The sequence below is a fragment of the Syngnathus acus genome, chromosome 8, assembly GCF_901709675.1.
Source record: "Syngnathus acus chromosome 8, fSynAcu1.2, whole genome shotgun sequence".
Classification (NCBI taxonomy): Eukaryota; Metazoa; Chordata; class Actinopteri; order Syngnathiformes; family Syngnathidae; genus Syngnathus; species Syngnathus acus.
Genome location: NC_051093.1, coordinates 8,912,789 through 8,933,636, shown reverse-complemented (window position 1 = coordinate 8,933,636; position 20,848 = coordinate 8,912,789). Strand labels below are relative to the sequence as shown.

Sequence of the window (20,848 nt, the reverse complement as noted above, 5' to 3'; positions counted from 1 at the left end):
TATAGTACAATATTCCATTCTTTGACACTAGACCATACTTTTCTCTTTCTCTCTTCACCACCGCGGGCGGTTATTTCTCCTCTGGTCAACTACAAGTAACATTTGTCAACAGTGAAAATTGCTTCAAACTAAATTGGGACTTTGGAAAGGATGCAATTCAGTGTTCAAGTCGAGCAAATTGTCAATAGAAAAACCCTACATGACCTATCCGTTTGTTTACTGAGGTTTGGTGACCTCTGGTGGACAGAAATATAAAAATAAAACCTGCAACTGGAGGGCGCATCCGGACACAATAATAGGTACCGTAAAACACCAAAGTGGAGTCAAACAAGTTGACACATTATTACCATGTTAATGCAGGGCATAAAAGTCAAGTGGTTATGACCGTAATTAAAAAAAAGGGGGTTTATATGTATATAAAATATTTCATAGGCGAACGCAAACTGCTCTGTAATCGTGCCAACTAAATATGAACAGACGATGGCAGCAAATCCACGTTTACAATGTTGACTAAAAAAATATTAGTTGTTGTAAAAGCAGAATTCTGACCGATTTGAATTATTAAATAGGCAAAACACATTTAGATGCTAACAACTCTTTAATTTCATTCAATATGTCCAACTATGTGATCAAATACAGGCAATGTATCATAGGCACAAGAACAAGTTGAAGTTCCAATGGCAGATGTAGGCACAGTGTTGACCAGGTTTAAAAAAACAAACAAACAAAAACTAAGTGAAACCTCCACAGTGTCAAAAATTTAAGTATGACACAAAAAATCATAAGTTTTGTGTTATACCTGTCAAAATCAATGTTTGAAATTACAGTATAGATATCAATTTGCCAGAAGGCAAAAGAAGACCTTTCGGTGAGAAAGTAGCAATGGTTCCCTTGTATTTTTCACGAAATGTGTGCTTTTAGCTATTTAAGCCCATCATCCAGTACTTGCTATACAGCGTAATTCAAGCGTTCAGCTGCTGACAACATTTCCAGTCCAGGTCTCGTGTTTGGTTCCTGGCTTAAGGTGGGTGATGGTCACCTCGACCGCCTGGACCTTCTCGCATTTTGGGGGGAGGGCGCACACTTTGTAGCTCACCTCGTCGCCTTCCACTGGCACGTACTCACCCTCAATGCTGAAATTGGCACACAATGTATCAAATTGTTTGTATATATAAGATTGTTTGACATAATGGATCTTAATCAGAGCACAGCTTCTGACACTACGAATCACAAATTGACGTTTATTTTTTTGTTGCTAGTGCATCAAAACGGGGGAACAAACATGATCTTACTCTGAGATGTGGACAAAGATCTCGTTGCCCCCATCGGCAGGTATGATGAAGCCATGACCTTTGGAGCGGGAAAAACCTTTGCACACGCCAGAAAACACCGGACCCTCTGATGCACGAGCCGCTCTGTATAGAAAGGAGGGAGAGGGGGGGAAAAACTATGTCAGGACAAGACAGTTTAAACCACTGGTGCCAAAAGTAAAAGTAGAAAGAATATTATTTGGATTTTATTCTGGCAAAGAAAATAATCCATATAAAACTAAACATGTGTGTATGCGTCCTCACGCTGAGCAGGTCCTGTTCCTGCGAGTAGGCAAGGGGCTAGGAATATTGAAGCCCCGTATGGGTGAAGGTGAGCGATCTCTGTGTTGGCACACCGGAGGTTGCAGGGATTCTGATTGGATGAGGGGAAAAAAATAGGTTACATCATAGCAAATTTATTCAAAAGAAATTCTGAGTACTCTCGACACATTGTTATACCTTTTGATGATCCCCCAGAGTTCAACGGGGGTTTTCGTTTATGAGTGGACATGGTGGTGGGCGAAAATGGGTTGAGATTGCAATACCCTTAGTGGAGGACAAGAGAAAAAATATAATTCAATCTCTGAGTAAGAACAGAAAATATTGCCTTTTAGTTGATGCACTGTTTGGCCTCTCAAATGCTACCTCATACCTGAAGAACCACTCGGTGTCAGAGAGATCACATTTCATTCGTTCATTTTTCTGTCACAGCTGCAGTTCAGTAGCAGTTTTAGAAGCTTTACGCCTGCTTCGACACGTCAAACTATTTGCATCTATGGCAGGTTATTGGGTTCTGTTCTAGACAAACCACATGACAGAAGGCCTGCAACCATCACCATGGTCGAAAAAACATGACAAGAACATTTTAAGACTTAAAAGATCATTGTCACTATTCAAATAGTCAAAACACACTTATCAGCCTTCACCTCAGGCATCACAGCAGAGACATTTCAATCCTAGTCTCAGTCTGCACTCACAAGATAGTAACTTGAGGAGGCCAGAAAGGGGAGGGTTGGGTATTAGAAGGACCATCTGGGGATGACGGAAAGAAAAGCAGACCAGAAGAACACCTTCGAAACCAACATTGAAGCAAAAAAAAAAAGGACTCCAATATGAATGCAGGAGATTTTTTTTTCAGTCAGCTCTGCAGTGCAATAAATTGTTCAAACTAGCGTAAGAGACGGAATAACTCATTTAACATCACACCTCTAAGCGGTAGCCACACTTGCATTTATATTCTGAACACATCTTGCAGAACAGAAGCCGGCCCTCTTAACTCAATAGATGTGCCGGCAATGAGATTAGAGCTTCTCTGGACCGCACAGTGACAATGTTGTCGATTCATGACCAGCCCTCATATGACGTACAAAAAGAAATATTGTACGTTCAGGGCTACAGAGTAAGATGAAGCCAGGTGGCGTCAGTTCTGTGGCTGAAAAGCAAAGCATGGAGAGTCTCCGTCACTATTGCTGAAATGTGAATATGCACAGAAAACCAAAAAAAAAGTCAAACGGATTTACCGGTAGCTGAATATCAGCACGCAATCAAATCTAACACGATCGTAACATGGTTTCCAGTTCATCATGCTCATGCTTTCACACACCAGAGCCCTGTGGAATTTTCCAAAATTATTCACCACTGGTACAAACCAGAGACCCTGCTGATACAGCAAATACCAGGCCAATGGATGAATGAAGACAGACAGACACACAGACACACGGCAAACAGGAAGGATGTCCAATTTCAACAATCTGCTCATCTCACTGCGTCACACTGAATTGACAGATGATCAAATCAATCGTAAGCCAGAAACCGAAATTTCAAAGTGTCATCAAAAATACATTTTCACAGGTCAGGGAGGAAAAAATAAGTGACTGGCTATTAGTTTAGAAGATAAATAAAAACTCCGGTTAGCTGATAAACATTCATTTGGATGGAGTCTGACTAGATTAAATTGCTTTTCATCAAGCAAAGCTGTTCCTATGATGTTCCTTTGTGTGTTTCTTCGAAATAAGCAACATTCCTAACACTCAGCTACAAATGCTCTTCAGAGACACAGGATTTATTTTTCTCTCCAAGGTGAGATCCTTGAATTGTTTGAATGTGACCATCCCTCTTTTTGTGGCAGGAAGTCCTGTCGCCTCCCATCCTGCCAGATACTTTACTAGCAGACCGCAAAAGCTCTTTGGTTGTGTTGTTGGCATCATTAGGGCAAGGAAAGAGACAATAAATGGCGGCGTGCTCTAAAAGAATAAATGGATGGATTGTTAGGACCGATTATGCACACAAACATGAGCTCATGGTGCCATGAGAAAAAAAAAAAAAAAAAAAAAAGACTTCTTATTGATTTGTTTTAATTGATTTTTGGGGGATATTTTATGTATCGAAAATACAAGTGGTATCGGTGGTTGGTATCGGTGACTACTGGCATCAGTCTGGACAAAAAAAAAAGTGGTATCGAACATCTCTTGTATCGCTATTTCTTGGGATAAATAAGTCAAATATCAGTACGTTTGTCAATATGCAGGCAGACAAAAAGAAGTCAAGCAGGCTTAATGCTATGCAAAGATCTTCACTGGTGGGGTCATCTTGGGTCAGGGGGAAACGACTGCTTGCCAGCTCTGGTTGCATAACGTGAAACGGACAAAGGTTGCGATGAGCTTCAGGCAGGTATTTGAGGACCTGAAAGCATTGGCAGAATCACATCCACTATAGCTGAGCCGTTAAGGCAGAGAGCGCCAAGCTCAAACACAAGCGGCCTATTATGATGTGCTCTTTGTGGGCTTGAAAGCGTGGGTGGGTGTGGGTGGGTGGCTGTGCGACTGCGTATGCATGCAGAAGGCCAAATGGGATGTGTTGACGCAACTGCAGAAGAGGGTCCTGATCCTGCAACAGGATGATTCATCCTCAACGTGCGTCAGTGCCACATCCCCTCAGTCAATGTAAACTGAAATTCACACCTTGTTTGAAACGCATTGGCCACATATCCCGTGTTGTCGGCCCAACAGTGGGAAATGATCTACAATAAATGCTAATGTCCACGATTGAAGGAAAGTCACGTTGGACATCTGTTCATATTGATTAGAATGACTGAGTCAAAATTGGAGAATTGACCCGCTATAATGCAGGACTTAAACGCCAGGATATTAAATATTAAAAAAAAACATGTCACAGACATGAAAACCGGGAAGTGTTTGGAATTATTAAATATCAGATTTTTTTTCTGACTAAATCATTTTAAAAGCTAAATAACTAAAGACAATAAATAAATCATATATTTTGAAATCATTTAAAATAGAATATATTTGAAAGTAATGAAATCACTTTAAAAGCTAAATAACTCAAATAAATAAAGGGCAACCTGTTCTTAAAACAAACATTTAAAAAGGAGCTGAAACATATAGAAAAGTGCTATGTAAGTAATGCAAGAAATGATTTGTTCAGTGGTTTGATCTGTAATGCAAAACAACAACACAATTGCAGAACGGTGGGCGTAATGTAATATATTCAATACGCAGGTGTTTGATTACAACCTCCAGCCATGCGACCTGTCTGTGCACTTCAACCTGTTGTAGACTGAAACAAGCATGACAACCCCATAAAGTCACACACTCCCCTTGCCCACCCTATCATCTCATGTTTTATGTTTCAAACAAAAACATGCTTGAACAGGGTTTCTACTGCAGCTCTGGAATCCTGGATGCAAAAAAAATACCAATAGTATGTAGCACCTTATTATTTTGCATTATTCGCATCATACAAAATAAAGTTAAAGTTCATTTCATTTGCTTCATGAGTACCCAAACCTTTGGGCAGGAAATCACACAAGGAAGTGTCACTACAAGGTTAGGTAGTAGATAAAAGGTGTGATCATTTATGATTTTCAGTCTTTTTTTTTGCACATTTTGCATTTAATGTCAATGCAAGTATGCGCCCGCCTCAACGAACTCTCATTTAATTTGCACTCCTATTCTATCCATTTTATTTTGCATAAAATACCTCTCCATACCATTGCATCCCAATAATAGGAAAAAAATAATCTAAATTAAATATAGATTGAATGTAATTCATCACTGGTGATTGTTTCTAAAAAAAAAAAAAAAAAAAATTGAAAAAAAGAACGTCGAGTTCCAACAGTTTGGTTACCCGCAAAATACCCAACAGCGAAGGTGACAATGAGCAACTGGTGGATTGTTGTCAACATCTACAGAGGCTTACCGTGCAGCACTTCATTAACTCCGAGGGAGTGGTGCATTTCGAGAAACAACGAATACCCATCACAAAAGCAAAAATAAGCACAACGCAGCAGGAGAACAAAACACGTCGTCAAAAACAAGTAGTGATTACTTCAAATTTGGAAAGGAAAATAAGGAAAAACTCACGGTCTCCTTTCAAGCGACTGAAGATTGAAGAACGTTGTCGAGGCAATGCAAAGCAGTGTTTTGGTGAAGTTCTGTCGAGCAGGTTTTGTTAGTTCAGTCCAGCCCAGCTCAGCTCAGGTTGTGAGGTTTGATTCATGCAGGAACTTCCAGGCTCCAGCAGCGCTGTCTGTCCTTCTCACTCTTTTAGTGAAGGGGCGGGGCTGGCAAAATCGTGACGTCATTGATGACGTGTTACCGTAAATCCAGTTACAAAAACTCCTTCACAATAAACGCATTATCGAAGTCATTTTAGAGTCGGATTGAAAAAAGTAAAAGATTAGATTAGTGAGTGAGAACCTCAGATTTGGAGGCGCTTTTTCAAATTACATTTTGATTTATGAAAAGCTGGAAACATACACTTAAGTTCTTTCTGCTATCTAATGGAAGATTCGTCTTACCCATCATATGTGTTTCATTGACATAGACGTAAAGCAAAAGTATTTGTTAGTGAAAAATAATTTTCAGACGAATTGAGTTGAACTTGATTTTTTTTTTTCCTTCAACGCTTTTGTAGGGAATGACAGCTCAGCCATTCTGGACAGACGTTTTGAAAGCTACGTGGCACCGCACTGCCCTCTAGTGGCAAGAACATGTAAACGTAACACGTCCTCAGTTGTGAAGGTAAAATAAGTGAATGTGCAAGTCAATGTGAATGTCAAAATAACTGTAAAATACGGTGCAAGCCTAACAAGCAGAAAGGAAAAGAAGAGTCTAAAAAAATGTGTGAATGTTTATCATTTAAAACTGCTCAAGAGTCATATTTTTTTCAAATTAGTAATCCCAAGGTGAAATGAGTCCTAGATTGTGACGTTAAGACCCCAAAAAGGTCAGATCATGTTTACAATCAAAGGAACTTGCATTGCATACAAACTGTCTGAAATAATCATTTGAAATTGACACCTTTGAACAACACATTTCACAGTCACAGTTACATATAGTGTGTGACAAAATGCCATCAAAGTGGAGAAATGTAACAAAACAAAAAAAAGGTTTGGCTGAATGTAGTATTGAGACCACGATTTGGCACTTAATGCGTGCTAATTGATGACCTTGCAAACACACAGATGTAACAGGTATTTCTATTTCGGGAGCATAACCATTCGTATACGATATCTCTATCAAGCAGATGTTAAAAATCAAATCTGAATTACAGTATAATTTCAAATACGACAGACGAGTGGTCATTCATTTACATTAGCAGCAACTTCACAGAGAAGGGAAGCAGCAGACTGCATCCAGTTTTTTTTTAAAAAACCTTTAAAATAAGGACCTGAGCGACTGCGCCCTTCTTGTACGGATTATACTACATGGGTATTTTAGTAAGCCAACTCAATAGCCGTGTAAGATTTTAAAACTGCTTCATGTGAAATGCCTGTAAACATTGTGTTGCAGCGTGTTCCGACTAGGCGCTGATGTCACAAATACATTACAGTACATTATTATTTAGTTATTGCACAAAGAAAACAATGTTCAGCCGTTTTCCAAAGGACACATCATTTCACACGTCAATGATACTAAAATAGCCAATCTGCAGTCTTTCATTGTTCCCGATAAATTACTCGTTCTACTCGACACTACAAGCCTAAAAAATGCGTTGCTATATTCACAGTCCAATGCCATTTGTTCTAGGGTCCCAATGTCACAATTTGATATGGACTCACATTCAATCGAGTCAAAAGAGAAAGGGTGCTTATTTCAAATGGGCAGCAGCAATATCATTCATTATAATACATTATACTCTACGTGAACTCTATTACCTTAGTATATATAATATACCAATAGTAGACAAACACGTGAATGAATTGACTGAAGCAGGGCAGAAATATAGGTCAGGTTGGAGCCACCGGACAGTGTGTTAAAAATCCCTCCCATACCAAAACAAAGACGTCTGCTCAGTCACCTGTTTTGAGAGACAGGTCTTATACTGACTGCTAGGTTTCGGTATGATAGACTCGACACACTTCTATCGGAACATGGAATGAAATAGTAGTGACGGCATCAAGTAAAAGATGACGAAAATTTCCCCCGCAATTGCTCATCAGTGTAAACACAACATTGCACTATTTGATATGGGTGCAGCAGCTTGCGCAGAGCGGCAGACCTACATTTCATGTGTGCATTGAATCGGGTTGAACCCGCAATCTGTGTTCTACACAGCATGCCCAGGGGGTGAATGTATAGCTGCATTAGGGAAGACGGAGGAGAAACAGAACACTTGGGCTTCCTGTAAGTGGGATGGGGGAAAAAAAACATTAAGAAACTGAGACAAGAATAATGATGGCGGCGATGAGATCCAAACCTGCAATGTCGAGTCACATTGTTCGGCTGTATTGTATGCCGGTTTTGGAGGCGATGTTGGACCACGGTAGCAGAGATCGCAGCAAAGACTGAGCCTGTCGATACAACCTCTGCGGGATGGAGCAGGGGCTCAGGTTGGCTAGGGTTGAACCGATGTGATGGATATAATCAGTGGAACGCTAAGTTAAAGTCAATAGATACAGAGCTGTGCGATTAAGAAAATGGCTAATCCATCAACATTCAAAAGGATATAATATTGTCCAAGGTGGATGACCCCCGTTGATGTAGAGCACATATGTGAAGCCATCTTTCAGGACGCCACGTATGGAGTAGTAGTAGGGCAGGTAGTGGTGTTGCTTGAAGTCCCTGTTCTCGTAGAAGTGGATGGCAGTGTTGTTGGTGGTGAGAACATGCAGGTAGATTGCCTTACAGTGGTCCTGGGCTGTTGTCGAAATGTGCTCCTTCAGACTGTCCAGCAGTAAGGAGCCTAAACAAAGAAACAGGCATTCATTTTGGAGTGGTGACAGATGGAAGAAAATGTGTGGCGTGCTTTCAGTGAAGGCAACCAGTACCTATGCCATGTTTCCTGAACTCTTTAACCACTCCCAGGCTGAGGATGTAGGCTACCTGTGTGTCCACGGGGAAACTGGATGCGAGAACATCTCCATCCTAAGACACAATTAATAAAAACAAAATGACATCTGCATTAATTACTGGATCGTGTACAGTGGGACCTTGATTTATGTAAGCATCTTACCTCTTTATGTACTTTGGTCCGACCTTTGATCTCAGCCACAATCATTCCCACAATACCTCCTCTGAAGGTGGCAGCGAGAGAGAAGAACTTCTTGTTGGAGGTGATGTCCTGGTACCATGAGTCTGGGTACCTGGGGTTAGGTCAAAACAAGTTGTTTTTCAGGAAATGCCTTCATGGAATAGAAATGTTCTCTCCATAGAAAGAGTCTTACTCAATTGGGAACCAGTCACCACAGAGCAGTTTCACACTGTCTATGTCATCGTGGCACAGGAACCGGAGCTGGACTTCACTGAGAGCTGTGGGAGGCACCACGTCACTCATTCACACCTGGAGGCAAAACAAGAAAAAAAGAAAGTGTAATTGACAGCAAGAACAATGTCAGGAAATCTTGAATTTTCGTGGAAAGCAAGGAGAAAGGTGGAAAACATCTAAACTAGAATTACAGTGAAGAATGTTAACACCTCGGTGTAAATTACGTCATAAAGGTTTACAAAAGCACCACTGGTAAAAATGTCCACACAACTTGATCACACAACTTGGGAGAAAAATAGATTTCACAATTTAGTTCAAATGTCTGCACAATTTGAACGCACAGCTTAGGGTAATAACACATACTTCACGATTTCAGTATTTCTACAGTTTTACGTCAGATAACAGCTCTTGAGCTAAGCTAAGCGTCTGGCTAGGCTAACATGTTCCTACCTTATTTGAACCCTCACACCGAAGGAAAGTCAAGGGGATTTATATTGTTCGGTTATAAACCAGGTGGGCGAATCCCTACTTTGGATACAACATGACAGAACACATGTCTACTCTTGATTCTCATTACTGTTATCGATGCTGCAGTGAAGCTAAACTAAGCTAATCCGGTCAACGCTCGCGACCGGATGTTGTTTTTCCTGTTTACGGAAGTGACGCAATTGTCACACTCAGTGCGACTGTTTGACCTTTGACCTACCAATATTAAATAAAAGAAAAACGAAAAGTCATGTATGAAATTATCAGATAAATCATTTTGCCATGATTACAGTTTTAAAAGGTAAAACGGAGTTTCTTATATTGACTACGTTAATTTGTATTGATTTTCATCTTTTGATCTAAAATCCAAATGTCTTCAGTATATGCAAAATGTTTCCGGCAATGCAAAATCTTTGAAAAAGGAAAAACAGAGATGTAATGTTAACCCTTAAATGTTCTTAATTTGATAACAGTGGACGAGCCTGTTTCTTTAAAAACATGTTAACATAACATAAAAATAAATCATATGTTGCAGGTTAAACCTCCAAACACTAGTGATTTTTCAACAATTTGTAGAAATAACACCCATATGTGTGGACTGACTAAGCGTATAGATTTTTTTATTTTTATAGCAGTGGAATTCAAGCCCAAGTGCTTGGCTAAAAGCAAGACCTTAAATAAACTTTCTTATCTAGTATTTCAAGCATCTGCTCCCTTCCCAGTGCTTGTCTTGCCACTAGTCTTTTAAAAATAGCATTGACAAGGCAATATGTATATATTTTTTAATCTTAATAACAGTGACAGTCACGTAAAGGTCATTATAAAAGAATGTTTATCAAATTCTCAGACCATTTCTTTAGATGGGACATTAATAATGAATTCAACAGTAGTGTTTTTTAGTTGTTTATAATAAAATGTCTCCAATTTCATGACTTTTTCTCATCAATTAAATATAACCATGCCATTTGCAGCGCACATCCTTCATTGTCATGTAATGACATCTAACATGGCAACCAACTTGTAGCCTATCCACAATAGCACGCCTATCGTCGCTCCTGGCCAGCACGACCTTGTCACATGATGCACCTGCAGTCAAATAAAGACACACACAATCAGAAATTCTGTTCAGATGTTCCAGTGGCACCTTTGAGGATTTACGCTACTAGGCCTTCTCATCAACAAGCTGGCTATGAGGATCAGGTAGCTACCCGGGATTCATTGATAAAGAATGTTGTTATACAGTAATACAAATTAGTCCTTGCAGTATAAAACCTGGAATGCCTTTTTAACTTTTGAAGGTCACTTTGGTCTAACCTGAGTTATGCATTAAGTGAGTAGGACATTCCCCCCTGCATAGAGCACAAAGCATTCCATGAAGCCATTCTTTCTTTTGCATTAGTAAGTTTGAATATATGCCTTCTATCAGTCAGTTTTAAATGTATTTACTTTTGTGTTACCCCCAGGATGTATTTAGTGTACAGTTCGGGTCTCCTTTTGGTCCTGCTGCATCTATCTACGTCTTTGCTGTTGGGAGCCTTCAACATCAAGTCTTTTGGGGACAAGAAAGCTTCCAACACAACCTTGATGAACATCATCCGTGAGGTCAGATACTTGACCTCTCATCACACCTTGTAGTCAGTACTGTGCGCACATATTAGCGATGCATTTCGTGTTGCTGTTGCAGATCGTCCACCGCTATGACATCATTCTGATCCAGGAAGTCCGAGACAATGACCTCTCAGCTACCACAAAACTCATGCAACATGTCAACAAGTTAGGATAAATAATGAATATCGCTTATAATCAAGGAACATTTGGACAAATTCAGAAATTCATACTGTTTTTGTTTTTTCCCCCAGAGGTTCTCCACCATTTAGGTACAAGCACATCGTCAGTGAGCCTTTGGGTCGTAGTTCTTACAAGGAGCGGTATCTCTTTCTATACAGGTACACACGCAAAAAAAAAATTGCAGCGACAAAAGTATCTCCATAAACAATATGGATTTTTTTTTACCTTATCAAAAAGTCATTGTCCATTCCAGTGTAGAATACTTCTTATATTTCAATTCAGTCCATGCATGTTCTTTCCAGGGAGGAAACGGTGTCAGTGGTCAGAAACTACACTTATGACGATGGTTGTGAGCCCTGTGGGACCGACACCTTCATGAGGGAGCCTTTTATCGTTATGTTCTCCTCAAATGACACTGGTAGGAGTCATTAAATGAAAGCAAAATTACACTGGTAAAAAAAAAGATCAACAAAGCAAAAAGTCTTTGGAACACTGTACTGTATATATAGAATGTGTTTTTAAAATAATGGCAGTAACTCTTCCTATATCCCTTTTAGTTGTGAGAAACTTTGCTCTGATCCCACAACACACGTCACCAGACTTCGCCTTGCAGGAAGTAGATGAGCTGTACAATGTGGTGACTGATGTCCGCAGCAGATGGAACACCAACGTGAATATGACTTAAAAACGTAATTTTCCTCGATGAAACTGAATGAATGACACCCATGCGTTGGACCTGCAGGATATCATTCTTCTCGGCGACTTCAATACAGATTGCAGCTATGTCACAGACTCAGAGTGGACGCAGATCCGAATTTTTACGGACAAGAGCTTCCATTGGTTGATCCCTAATGAGGCGGACACAACAGTGTCGCACACTGATTGTGCATATGACAGGTAGGTGTTCTATGTTGGCACTAGCCATGTACACGACTTCAGATTTTTTTTTTTTTAGGATTGTGGTGACTGATGACATGAAGACGGGCGTAGTGGACTACAGTGCGGCGGTGTACGACTTCATGGAGGATCTGAATCTGAGCTTCAATATGGTAAACATGTGGAGTAGACATTAGCACATAACAGAAATGCAAACAACTTCATGCCGTAGAATTCCGAAAGAGCAACTTTTTCGGGGAAAGGAACAATTTGGTATGAGGAAAAACACACCTTTATGGATTGGTGTACTGTACACACAGGAATGCAAATTAAAACAGTGACAAGAAACACACTTATATTGTCTTACATATTTCACTTTTACTCCACCCAAGAGTACAACTCAGTCACTCCTTTGTGTTCTCCACCACTAGACGGTACAAAAGTGACACATATGCTATTCATTTATTGTAATGTGTCTGTACATGTAGAATATAAGCAATTTTGTATAGATTGAGGGGATTATATTCTAAATCTACATTTTCTCCTTTCTTAGGCATTGTCTGTCAGTGACCATTTTCCTGTGGAAGTGAAGCTGCTGGTTTGATCACATGACTGATTGAAGCATTATCAAACATCTGAAATTTACCAAGCCAGTTCATAATAAAAGATATCTTGAAGCAGACATTGACAGTTACATTATGAGCTATGCAAAATGCATTTAATTAATACATTTAGTGGAGTTTAACCTTTTAAATTTACATACATTCCAAAACCAAAACAGAGAGAAAAGAATACAGAGGAAAAAAGAAGCAATGCACCACGGTGTGATTTAGGTCAGGCACTTTTAGTGATGTTAGAAGAACCTGACCGCCCAAGTTTGTTTACATTATCCAGCTAACTCACAATATTACATTTTTAAATGTCAAGTCAGTGTCCAATGATTTGTGATTAGAGGCCTTCACTTACTCATTAAGCCTTCCTCTTTTTGAGCATCTCAAGATACGTACGGAGCGAATTCTGGATGGCATCTTTAGTGATGAAACTAACAAAATTTTGGACATCGGCTTCTCTTTTGGCCGTCAGCTTGTCAATGGTCGGCTTTCTCATCATGGACTTGGTGATCTGTCTGGCGTGGGCTGTCAAACAAACATACAAATACAAAAGTATCCAGTGAAAATAGAATGAATTGTTTTTCAAAATATTTGAATAGAATGAACTCCTCCCACTATCACACACCTGGAATGGCCAACCACTTGGCCATTGCCTGCTCAGCTGTGGCCATGAGCTTATCTTCAGGTACTAGCTGGTCTACCAGTCCTATCTTCAGAGCCTCTGTTGGGTTGTAGAGCAGCCCCAAAGCCAAGGCCATTTCAGTAGTCCGGTGGCCCACTGTATTAGCTATGGTGTCCTTAAACCTGTAAACAGCACAGTTAAAATGGTGTGTCATCACATTTGTCCTCAGTGTTACCATATGGTGAATCATTACCAAAAAGGCGCGACTATCCCGAGCTGAGTCTCATTAAGGCCGATGCTATAGCGTGGGTTGTCCACCATTACTCTATAGTCACATGTCAAAGCCATCAGACAGCCCCCTGCAGGACTGGAACCCTGAAGAAGGAGGGGAAAGTGAGTTTTTTTTTTTTTTTTTTGCTCTAGTCATAGTCTGAGCACTGGTTTGCTTCAAAACTATACATACATTGATTGCAGCTATGGTGACCATGTTGGAGCTGTAGAGTTTCAACCACATCTCCTGAACAGCTTTCCAGAATTCCCCGCAGCTTTCTGGAGTCTTGCCATACATCTCCATGATGTCCAGCCCTGCTGAGAACACCTTGGGTAGACTCTGGATAGCACAAACACACAATTAAGGAAAGGAGACAATTTAAAATGAAACTCAATTCAAAAGTTCAAAGGGATTTTGTACAGAGGTTATGATGAGCCCCCGGCAGCTTTTGTCTATCTCGAGCTTCTCCAAGCTTATGCAAAATTCTGTGAGGAAGTCCAAACTGAGGCTATTGACTGGTGGACTCTTCATACGCATCACAGCCACACCTATGGAAGACATAACATTTCAGCCTTCTCAAATAGATTGAGAATTTAATGGGGGAAAAAAATCATAAAAAGTCCAAATGAAGTTCAAAATGACCTCAGCCACACTAGAAGCAGTCTGCAAAAATTACCTGTACTCTGGTCAAAATCCACAGAAATTTTAGACGATGTGGAGTTGCTCCTCTGCAGTGCGGCAAGTACCGTTGATGCACACACTCTGCCATGACTTCTGCTGGAAGACAGCTGGGAAAGAAGGCCTGGAGACACATGCAAACAATACAATGAAATGTCTTCAACTCATGTGACAGTGCTCATGCATGGCTCAGATTTGTACGACTTGTGAAATTAGCTTGTCATATGTGCACAATGTACAGGGGAAGCTCTCTAGATTATTTTGTTATTCCACGAGTAGCACGATATGAGTGAAACACTATTTCCATCAAAACAGTCTGCACAAATCAACACTTGTAAATAAACAGTTTTAAAATGTGTCAATGAAACAATACACAAGGCTTACCGAAAGTACATTTAAATATAAACGTGCATTGTGTTTAACGATATTAATGGTGAGACTATGCTATAGATAAAAATTGGACAAGACCTTATTATGACCCTTGCTCCACATTCTGTGCAACAGATAACGCTACTACCAGTTAGCCGACGAGGGGCATTTTACGTTAAAGCATTCTTCAAATGACAACTAAGATACAACATCCTCCCTACAAAGTGAAGCACAACATACCTGATAAAGTACACTTATTCCTAAAAGCTGCTCTCAACGCCATTTTTATGCTTGAAGTTGCAGCTAGCTAGGCTAACTCGATTTCGTCGGACCTTTTCGGAACAGCGCTATAAAACTGCACTGGCCAATATGTGTAATTACAGTATCCGGGTTCTTGCCACCGTGAATAAAGACGTTTCGAGGTTACGACGTTTCAAGGTTACGAACGGTGACGTCGTACATTCTCGTGACTAAGTCGTAAACCGAGGACCCCCGTATTCTCATTTTTAGGGTGATACATTTTACGTAAAGGGGGCTTGACGTTCATATATTAATATAGAAAATATGGTAAATATTCAGATAATTTGAGAAAAGTTGTTCATCCACACTATAATTGATATTTCAGTATCTGAATCTGGTACTATGAATTGTATACTGGATGTTACTTTTAGGTACTGAAAATGTGTTTGTCATTCTGATATAGACCAGAAATTAGTATATTGACTTCCTATCCTAGGTATTGATTCTACTAATTGGAAAAAGCATCGATATCCAAATATCAATGGATCGTGTGTTCCATAGCAGATAGTGTAGCATTAAAGATGAGAGTGGGTGAGATGAGAGAGAGGGGCAGATCAGATACTGCAGGTGTCCTAAGTGACAGCCAGAGCTCAAGGGTGTCTTTGGAGGTGTGCCACGCACAGAAGCTTCTCCTGACCGGTAAGTATCACATTTGACATGGGAGCTTTGTGTTTTTATTGTTTTGCTGGTGTAATTTATTATTTATCCGAAGTGTAGATCTCTACTGGATGATAGTTGCAAATGATGTTGTGTTGATTCTCATAATGACTAAAAAAAAATAATAATAATGATGATTTCCAGAGTTTGACCATACAGCCAGATTATGTATACTTGTACAGAATATCCACCCATACGTAAAACATTGTTATTTATTGAATTTATTATTTCTTTGTATGGTTAAGACGATTGATTGGTAACTTTAATTCTATTTTTTTGAATCAATATTCTTTCATTGCAGTGAAACTTTTACAATCTATATCAGTTACGTGACTAAAAATAAAAAGCACCTTGAACATACACTGAATGCGATTGAGTCGGAAATCCATCATGTGTCCTGCTGCTTTCTCTGTGTTGTTTTTCCTGGAAAGCTCACCCTGGGAAATAATGGATCTAATGATGTTGGAGGACATGGGCAGTGGCTGTGAAGATGATAACTGTGGCCTAGCGTCAGGTTTTCTGGAGGACTGTCCCAACCAAGATTGTGATTGGAATCAACCTGTCTTTGGATTCACAGCGCTAGGTTTGTATTCATATAGAAGTAAGAAAAAAAAAGAAAGAAAGATGACATCTAAGATATTTTTATATTTATATTCTATCACATATTTTACAGTTGTACGGAATACCAGTGGCAAATTTGTGCTAAAATAGTAGTAATAGTAATCAAACTCACAATTTTGTCACGGACAACATGGCAGCTATGGTTTGCTTTGGAGGACCATCACCTCTCATTAGAAGAATGGAGGCTGCAGGAGTTGGTTGGACTGTGGAGCAAGTCACTAAAGCAGAGGAATGGAGAAAAAAATTGTCAGTCTGGAATAAAGGTTGTCGGGGGGCAGCTGGAGTTGTTGATGAAACAGAAAAGGTGAGATAGATGGATGACAAATCTTAGTTGGAGTAGTTGAATTCAAACATAGCGCATAGGTGGAATCTCTCATCCTTCAGAATTACCCATGTGAAAATTGGAACCTCCCAGCAGGAAAGGAGGTGAGAAGGCAGAGATGTCAAGTGACCAGAAATATATGGTTGATAAGCTAACAAACTGAACGCAGATTAAAATATTGTTTTCTCTCTCTTCATTTCTAGTGTGCGTGACTATCATCTACATTCCCGTGTTGCTCCTTGGTCTTCTGGGAAACGTCCTAACAATTCTAGTGGTTTGGCTACGACCGCACGTGAGAAGTTCTACCTACTTGTACCTGAGTAGCATGGCTGTTAGCGATCTGATGATTCTCCTACTCCTACCTCTGGATCTCTATAAGGTACAAACATATATGATACAAGCTATCATCAACTAAAAATGCTTTTGCTTCTCACAGCTATGGAGACCCAGACCCTGGCTCTTTGGAGACCTTGCCTGTAAGATGACCATGTTTCTCTCCGAGTGTTGCACCTTCTGCACCATCCTCCACATCACCTTCCTGTCTTTGGAGAGATATGTGGCAGTCTGCTGGCCAATTATAGCAAAGACCTTGGTGACACGCCGCAGAACCAAAGCTTTGATTGGCTGCCTGTGGCTGGGTGCAGCAGTCAGTGCAGCACCTGTGTTGGTGATGGTTGGCGTTGAGGAAGTTGGGCAAGAAGATCTCAGGGTTCGTGGCTGGAAGGAGAATGGAAGGTGGATGGGCGAGGATGGACAACCCGTGGGCTTTGCAATGGATGGAGATGAAGAAAAACATCATTCATTTGAAGGAGAACTAGATGATCTAAAATGGGGAGAAGAAGCAAGACAGTTGAAGTTGTTTAAGGAGGAAGAATCAGGAGTGGAAGTAAGAGACGAGCAAAACAAAACACACAGACGTGAAATCATAAACAAAATACAAGAGGATGTGAAGGAAGTTTACGGAGATCAGCAAAACAAGAGAAAAGCAGATGAAGGAGGAGGAGGAGGATGGGAAGCCAATGCTGCACACCGGACGTGGATTGATAGAAGAGAGTGTCGTTGCACTCAGTACGCCATTTCCTCTGGCCTACTTTCAGCCATGATGATTCTATCCAACCTCTACTTTCTGGTTCCGGTTTGCATTCTCGGCCTGGTTTATGGGATGATTGGAAGAACACTTTGGCTCCGCCCCCAGAGCAGCCGCAGAGACCAAAGTCATCGTCATACCGTCAAAATGCTCGGTGAGCACTGATAGCTAATGCCGATCTTTGCTTTTAACAAAACTCTACAGTATAGGTGTCCAACCCAAGGCTCGGGGGCCAGATACGGGCCCCCACATCATTTTATGTGGCCCACCAAGACAAACTTTGAGTCATTACTAAAATGACAAATTGTCTTCCCTTTTTTTAAAATAAGAGATATTGCTAGCAATTTTTTTACAATTCATTTTTAAAAAATATTGTATTTAAATCAAAAGGAGTTATTCATCTACAATGCGGCTCGCGACGAAAATGAGTTTGACACCTCTGCACAGAGCTCTGGTTCATATAGTGTTTCCAGGCCCAAAATGAAAAATACAAAATTTTTCTGTTGTCTTGATTCAATGCCTCTATGACCCCCCACAGGAGTGATCGTGATGGCGTTTGTCCTGTGCTGGCTCCCTTTTCACGTTGATCGGACCATCTTTGTTTTCTCTCTGGGCACCGGCATGGACCAGCAGACTGTCAACACTGACGAATCCATCAACAATGTTACAAACGCTACTACATCGGACTTGCTTGTTAAGACTACATTGTCTTATTCCTATGAACCACCCGCCAGAATCCAACAACAAGATACAAACACACAACAATCTACACTTTTATATAATACAAAACCATTTAACAACAGCAATGATCAAATATATAACAGGACACGGATGCATCAAGGCTCATTTTTGAGCTCCCATACTGTCACAAATACACAATCTAGTAAGCCCACCATGCAGAACAAAACCAATTGCATAGCCCCACTAAGCAACAACGACACACACTTCATCAACACCACAAACACAGACACACATTTGTATTTTCTGTACTATCTGTCTCAGTATTTGAACCTGGGCTCCTCTGTGCTCTACTACCTCAGCGCTGCTGTCAATCCCTTCTTGTATAACGTGATGTCAGCCAGATATCGACACGCCGTACACAGTCTCTTACGCTCGCAAAGAAAACACTCGCGGACACTTGAATCACAATGGACCACTACAAATTTGTAATATCATAATTAACATTACTACTTCACGCTATGTGACTAGGGTGGTCACATACAAGATTATTGTAAAGATTTTTTTGGAGTTGACTTCCCCTTTAAGAAGGGCTAAATGTGTGTATCCTGTACAAATATGACAACATATGATTTGCTGCCTCTTGCATTGAATGTTCCACAGTTTTTATTTGATTCTCCCTACCACAATAATAGCATTGTTCTTTTGTTGTCAGCTTCAGAATGGCAAGTTCGGAAAACACAACGGCCTCAGGCTAAGGACAATTGATTGGATTGGATTTGTAAACCAGGCTCTTCCTGACATGAGTTGATATCTTGTTTGAGAGCAACAATATGAATCTATAAAATTGAAAGTGACTACTCAGGGGAGTGGGGAAATCATTCAGGGTTATTGTCTGCTGTCACATGATATAATATAACACAACACGTGTTACACCAAAACCATTAGGTACAGTATCTGATTTTTTTTAAAAAAATTTTTTACGGCCATGCATTTGCATTTGTCGCTGCTTTATACATGAAAATTGCTTTTTGCTAACAAAATTAATGAAGATTCAAAAATCATGTCAGTCTCAGATTTGTTAAAATCAGTGGTACAACTGATATTTTATACCACTAGAGGGCGCTGTCCTACAGGTAGTATTCTTAAAGGGCAAAAGAGAGCTCAAGTAAAATTGGATGCTCTTGTTTTTGTTTTGCTTACATTGGGGTGTGAAAGCAGTTGAATGCTACTATCACAATTAAAGAGACCTGTTAAGTGATTTTAGTATATTATTTCTATCATTACTATTTATTATTATTATTATTATCTTATTTCTAATTATTTCTACATTAAATATTGTGGAGAATAAGTGCTAAAAACATCAATTTCTGCCCCTCAGGGTCCAAGCTACATTCATGTAACAATAATCACAACACTGTGATGTACAATTAATTGTACTCCTTAAGGCACAACATGCCCAACCACAGGGAACACTAATTTGGTACCACTTTCACCACGAACATCTTTCCTGGTCGCCTGCACTAAGTACTACTGTGAGAATTTGGGAAGAAATATGCATTTTCATTTATTCTGCACTATCTCTGCTTGCGTATAACAACGCATAATAATGGCACTTAGCAATGAGCAAATACAAAGTGCACAGCATACGGTACAGTGGGGAAATCAGCGCTCTTGCTGGCCTTCTGATACAAATTCAATAAAATTTCAGAGGACTTGAACACCATTTAAAAGGGGAGTCTTTAACTCAATTGATCTGCCATCACCTGAGAGCAGTTTGGACGCTTATGATACAATACATACATCTCACGTGCGGGTGCTTGCAAAAATACTGCATAGCGTAACAAATCACCACCATTCTTCTAGAAGAATACACAAAAGATTTCATTGCATTCCCCAAGCAGGGGGCTGAGAATTGCACCCGATGGCGGCCTCATCTGTGAGAAGGAGAAGGCCAATGAGCATTAATTATGGAACAGTAAGGACAATGGGGGGCTATTGGATTTAGATGCTGCCCAATTACTGTGCCAATAAGATCACAGATGACAACAATAACACAGATCTAAGCTAAAGGAGAAGTTACATTTATTTGAAGTCACGAGAGAATGTCTTTATGGATTTAAGAGGAAGGGACATCATCCATTTTTGACAATATTTTATATATATAGTATATATTATATATATATATTTTTTTTTTAAATTTACTGGCCTTCCTTGCAATGTTTGAAGCACTACTACATCCCTCATGAGAGTCACTCACTCAAGTGCAGTGCCCACATGACTATTTCAATCTGCCCTCTCAATACTAGTACATGCTCAAAAGCTTCAGCAAGTACAAAGACCTGCAAATGATTGAGTGATTTTAATCTTGAGGTGCCAGACAGAATCCTGTTTTGTCCACTGGAAACCTGAAGGGATGTTTCTTAATATGCATGCAATATGGT

At 40.0% G+C, this 20,848-nt stretch overlaps 5 protein-coding genes across 7 annotated transcripts; 2 read left to right on the top strand and 3 right to left on the bottom strand.

The window, feature by feature from the left end:
• Positions 1-579: 579 nt before the first annotated feature.
• Positions 580-5,893, bottom strand: carhsp1 (calcium regulated heat stable protein 1). 2 transcript variants are annotated; one of them, XM_037256109.1, is made up of 6 exons: positions 5,693-5,893; positions 1,963-2,133; positions 1,770-1,856; positions 1,575-1,683; positions 1,293-1,415; positions 580-1,133 (listed from the first exon to the last, which is right to left on the bottom strand). In XM_037256109.1, the coding sequence occupies exons 3-6, from the start codon at positions 1,819-1,821 to the stop codon at positions 971-973; spliced, it is 447 nt and encodes a 148-aa protein (XP_037112004.1). In that variant the 5' UTR covers positions 1,822-1,856; positions 1,963-2,133; positions 5,693-5,893; the 3' UTR covers positions 580-970. The 2 variants fall into 2 exon arrangements, with proteins under 2 accessions (XP_037112004.1, XP_037112003.1); XM_037256108.1 differs by lacking the exon at positions 1,963-2,133 and having other exon boundaries at positions 5,693-5,892.
• Positions 5,894-6,448: 555 nt separating this feature from the next.
• On the bottom strand, positions 6,449-9,678 carry nat15 (N-acetyltransferase 15 (GCN5-related, putative)). The gene is made up of 7 exons (XM_037256083.1): positions 9,489-9,678; positions 8,998-9,113; positions 8,787-8,916; positions 8,602-8,698; positions 8,282-8,516; positions 8,031-8,200; positions 6,449-7,955 (listed from the first exon to the last, which is right to left on the bottom strand). Exons 2-6 carry the CDS (start codon positions 9,105-9,107, stop codon positions 8,044-8,046), a joined length of 729 nt encoding a protein of 242 aa, XP_037111978.1. The 5' UTR covers positions 9,108-9,113; positions 9,489-9,678; the 3' UTR covers positions 6,449-7,955; positions 8,031-8,043.
• An 890-nt stretch (positions 9,679-10,568) lies between these two features.
• Positions 10,569-12,870, top strand: dnase1 (deoxyribonuclease I). The gene is made up of 9 exons (XM_037256071.1): positions 10,569-10,724; positions 10,988-11,126; positions 11,209-11,297; positions 11,384-11,470; positions 11,615-11,730; positions 11,870-11,982; positions 12,055-12,209; positions 12,268-12,361; positions 12,742-12,870. Exons 1-9 carry the CDS (start codon positions 10,714-10,716, stop codon positions 12,790-12,792), a joined length of 855 nt encoding a protein of 284 aa, XP_037111966.1. The 5' UTR covers positions 10,569-10,713; the 3' UTR covers positions 12,793-12,870.
• eci1 (enoyl-CoA delta isomerase 1) lies at positions 12,552-15,108 on the bottom strand. 2 transcript variants are annotated; one of them, XM_037256059.1, is made up of 8 exons: positions 14,980-15,108; positions 14,369-14,494; positions 14,113-14,240; positions 13,885-14,031; positions 13,675-13,796; positions 13,425-13,603; positions 13,117-13,324; positions 12,552-13,055 (listed from the first exon to the last, which is right to left on the bottom strand). In XM_037256059.1, exons 1-7 carry the CDS (start codon positions 15,020-15,022, stop codon positions 13,158-13,160), a joined length of 912 nt encoding a protein of 303 aa, XP_037111954.1. In that variant the 5' UTR covers positions 15,023-15,108; the 3' UTR covers positions 12,552-13,055; positions 13,117-13,157. The 2 variants fall into 2 exon arrangements, with proteins under 2 accessions (XP_037111954.1, XP_037111953.1); XM_037256058.1 differs by having other exon boundaries at positions 12,552-13,324.
• Positions 15,109-16,143: 1,035 nt separating this feature from the next.
• On the top strand, positions 16,144-18,896 carry LOC119126222 (growth hormone secretagogue receptor type 1-like). Its single transcript, XM_037257357.1, has 5 exons — positions 16,144-16,279; positions 16,843-17,018; positions 17,076-17,880; positions 18,265-18,345; positions 18,694-18,896. The coding sequence occupies exons 1-5, from the start codon at positions 16,144-16,146 to the stop codon at positions 18,894-18,896; spliced, it is 1,401 nt and encodes a 466-aa protein (XP_037113252.1).
• Positions 18,897-20,848: the final 1,952 nt, after the last annotated feature.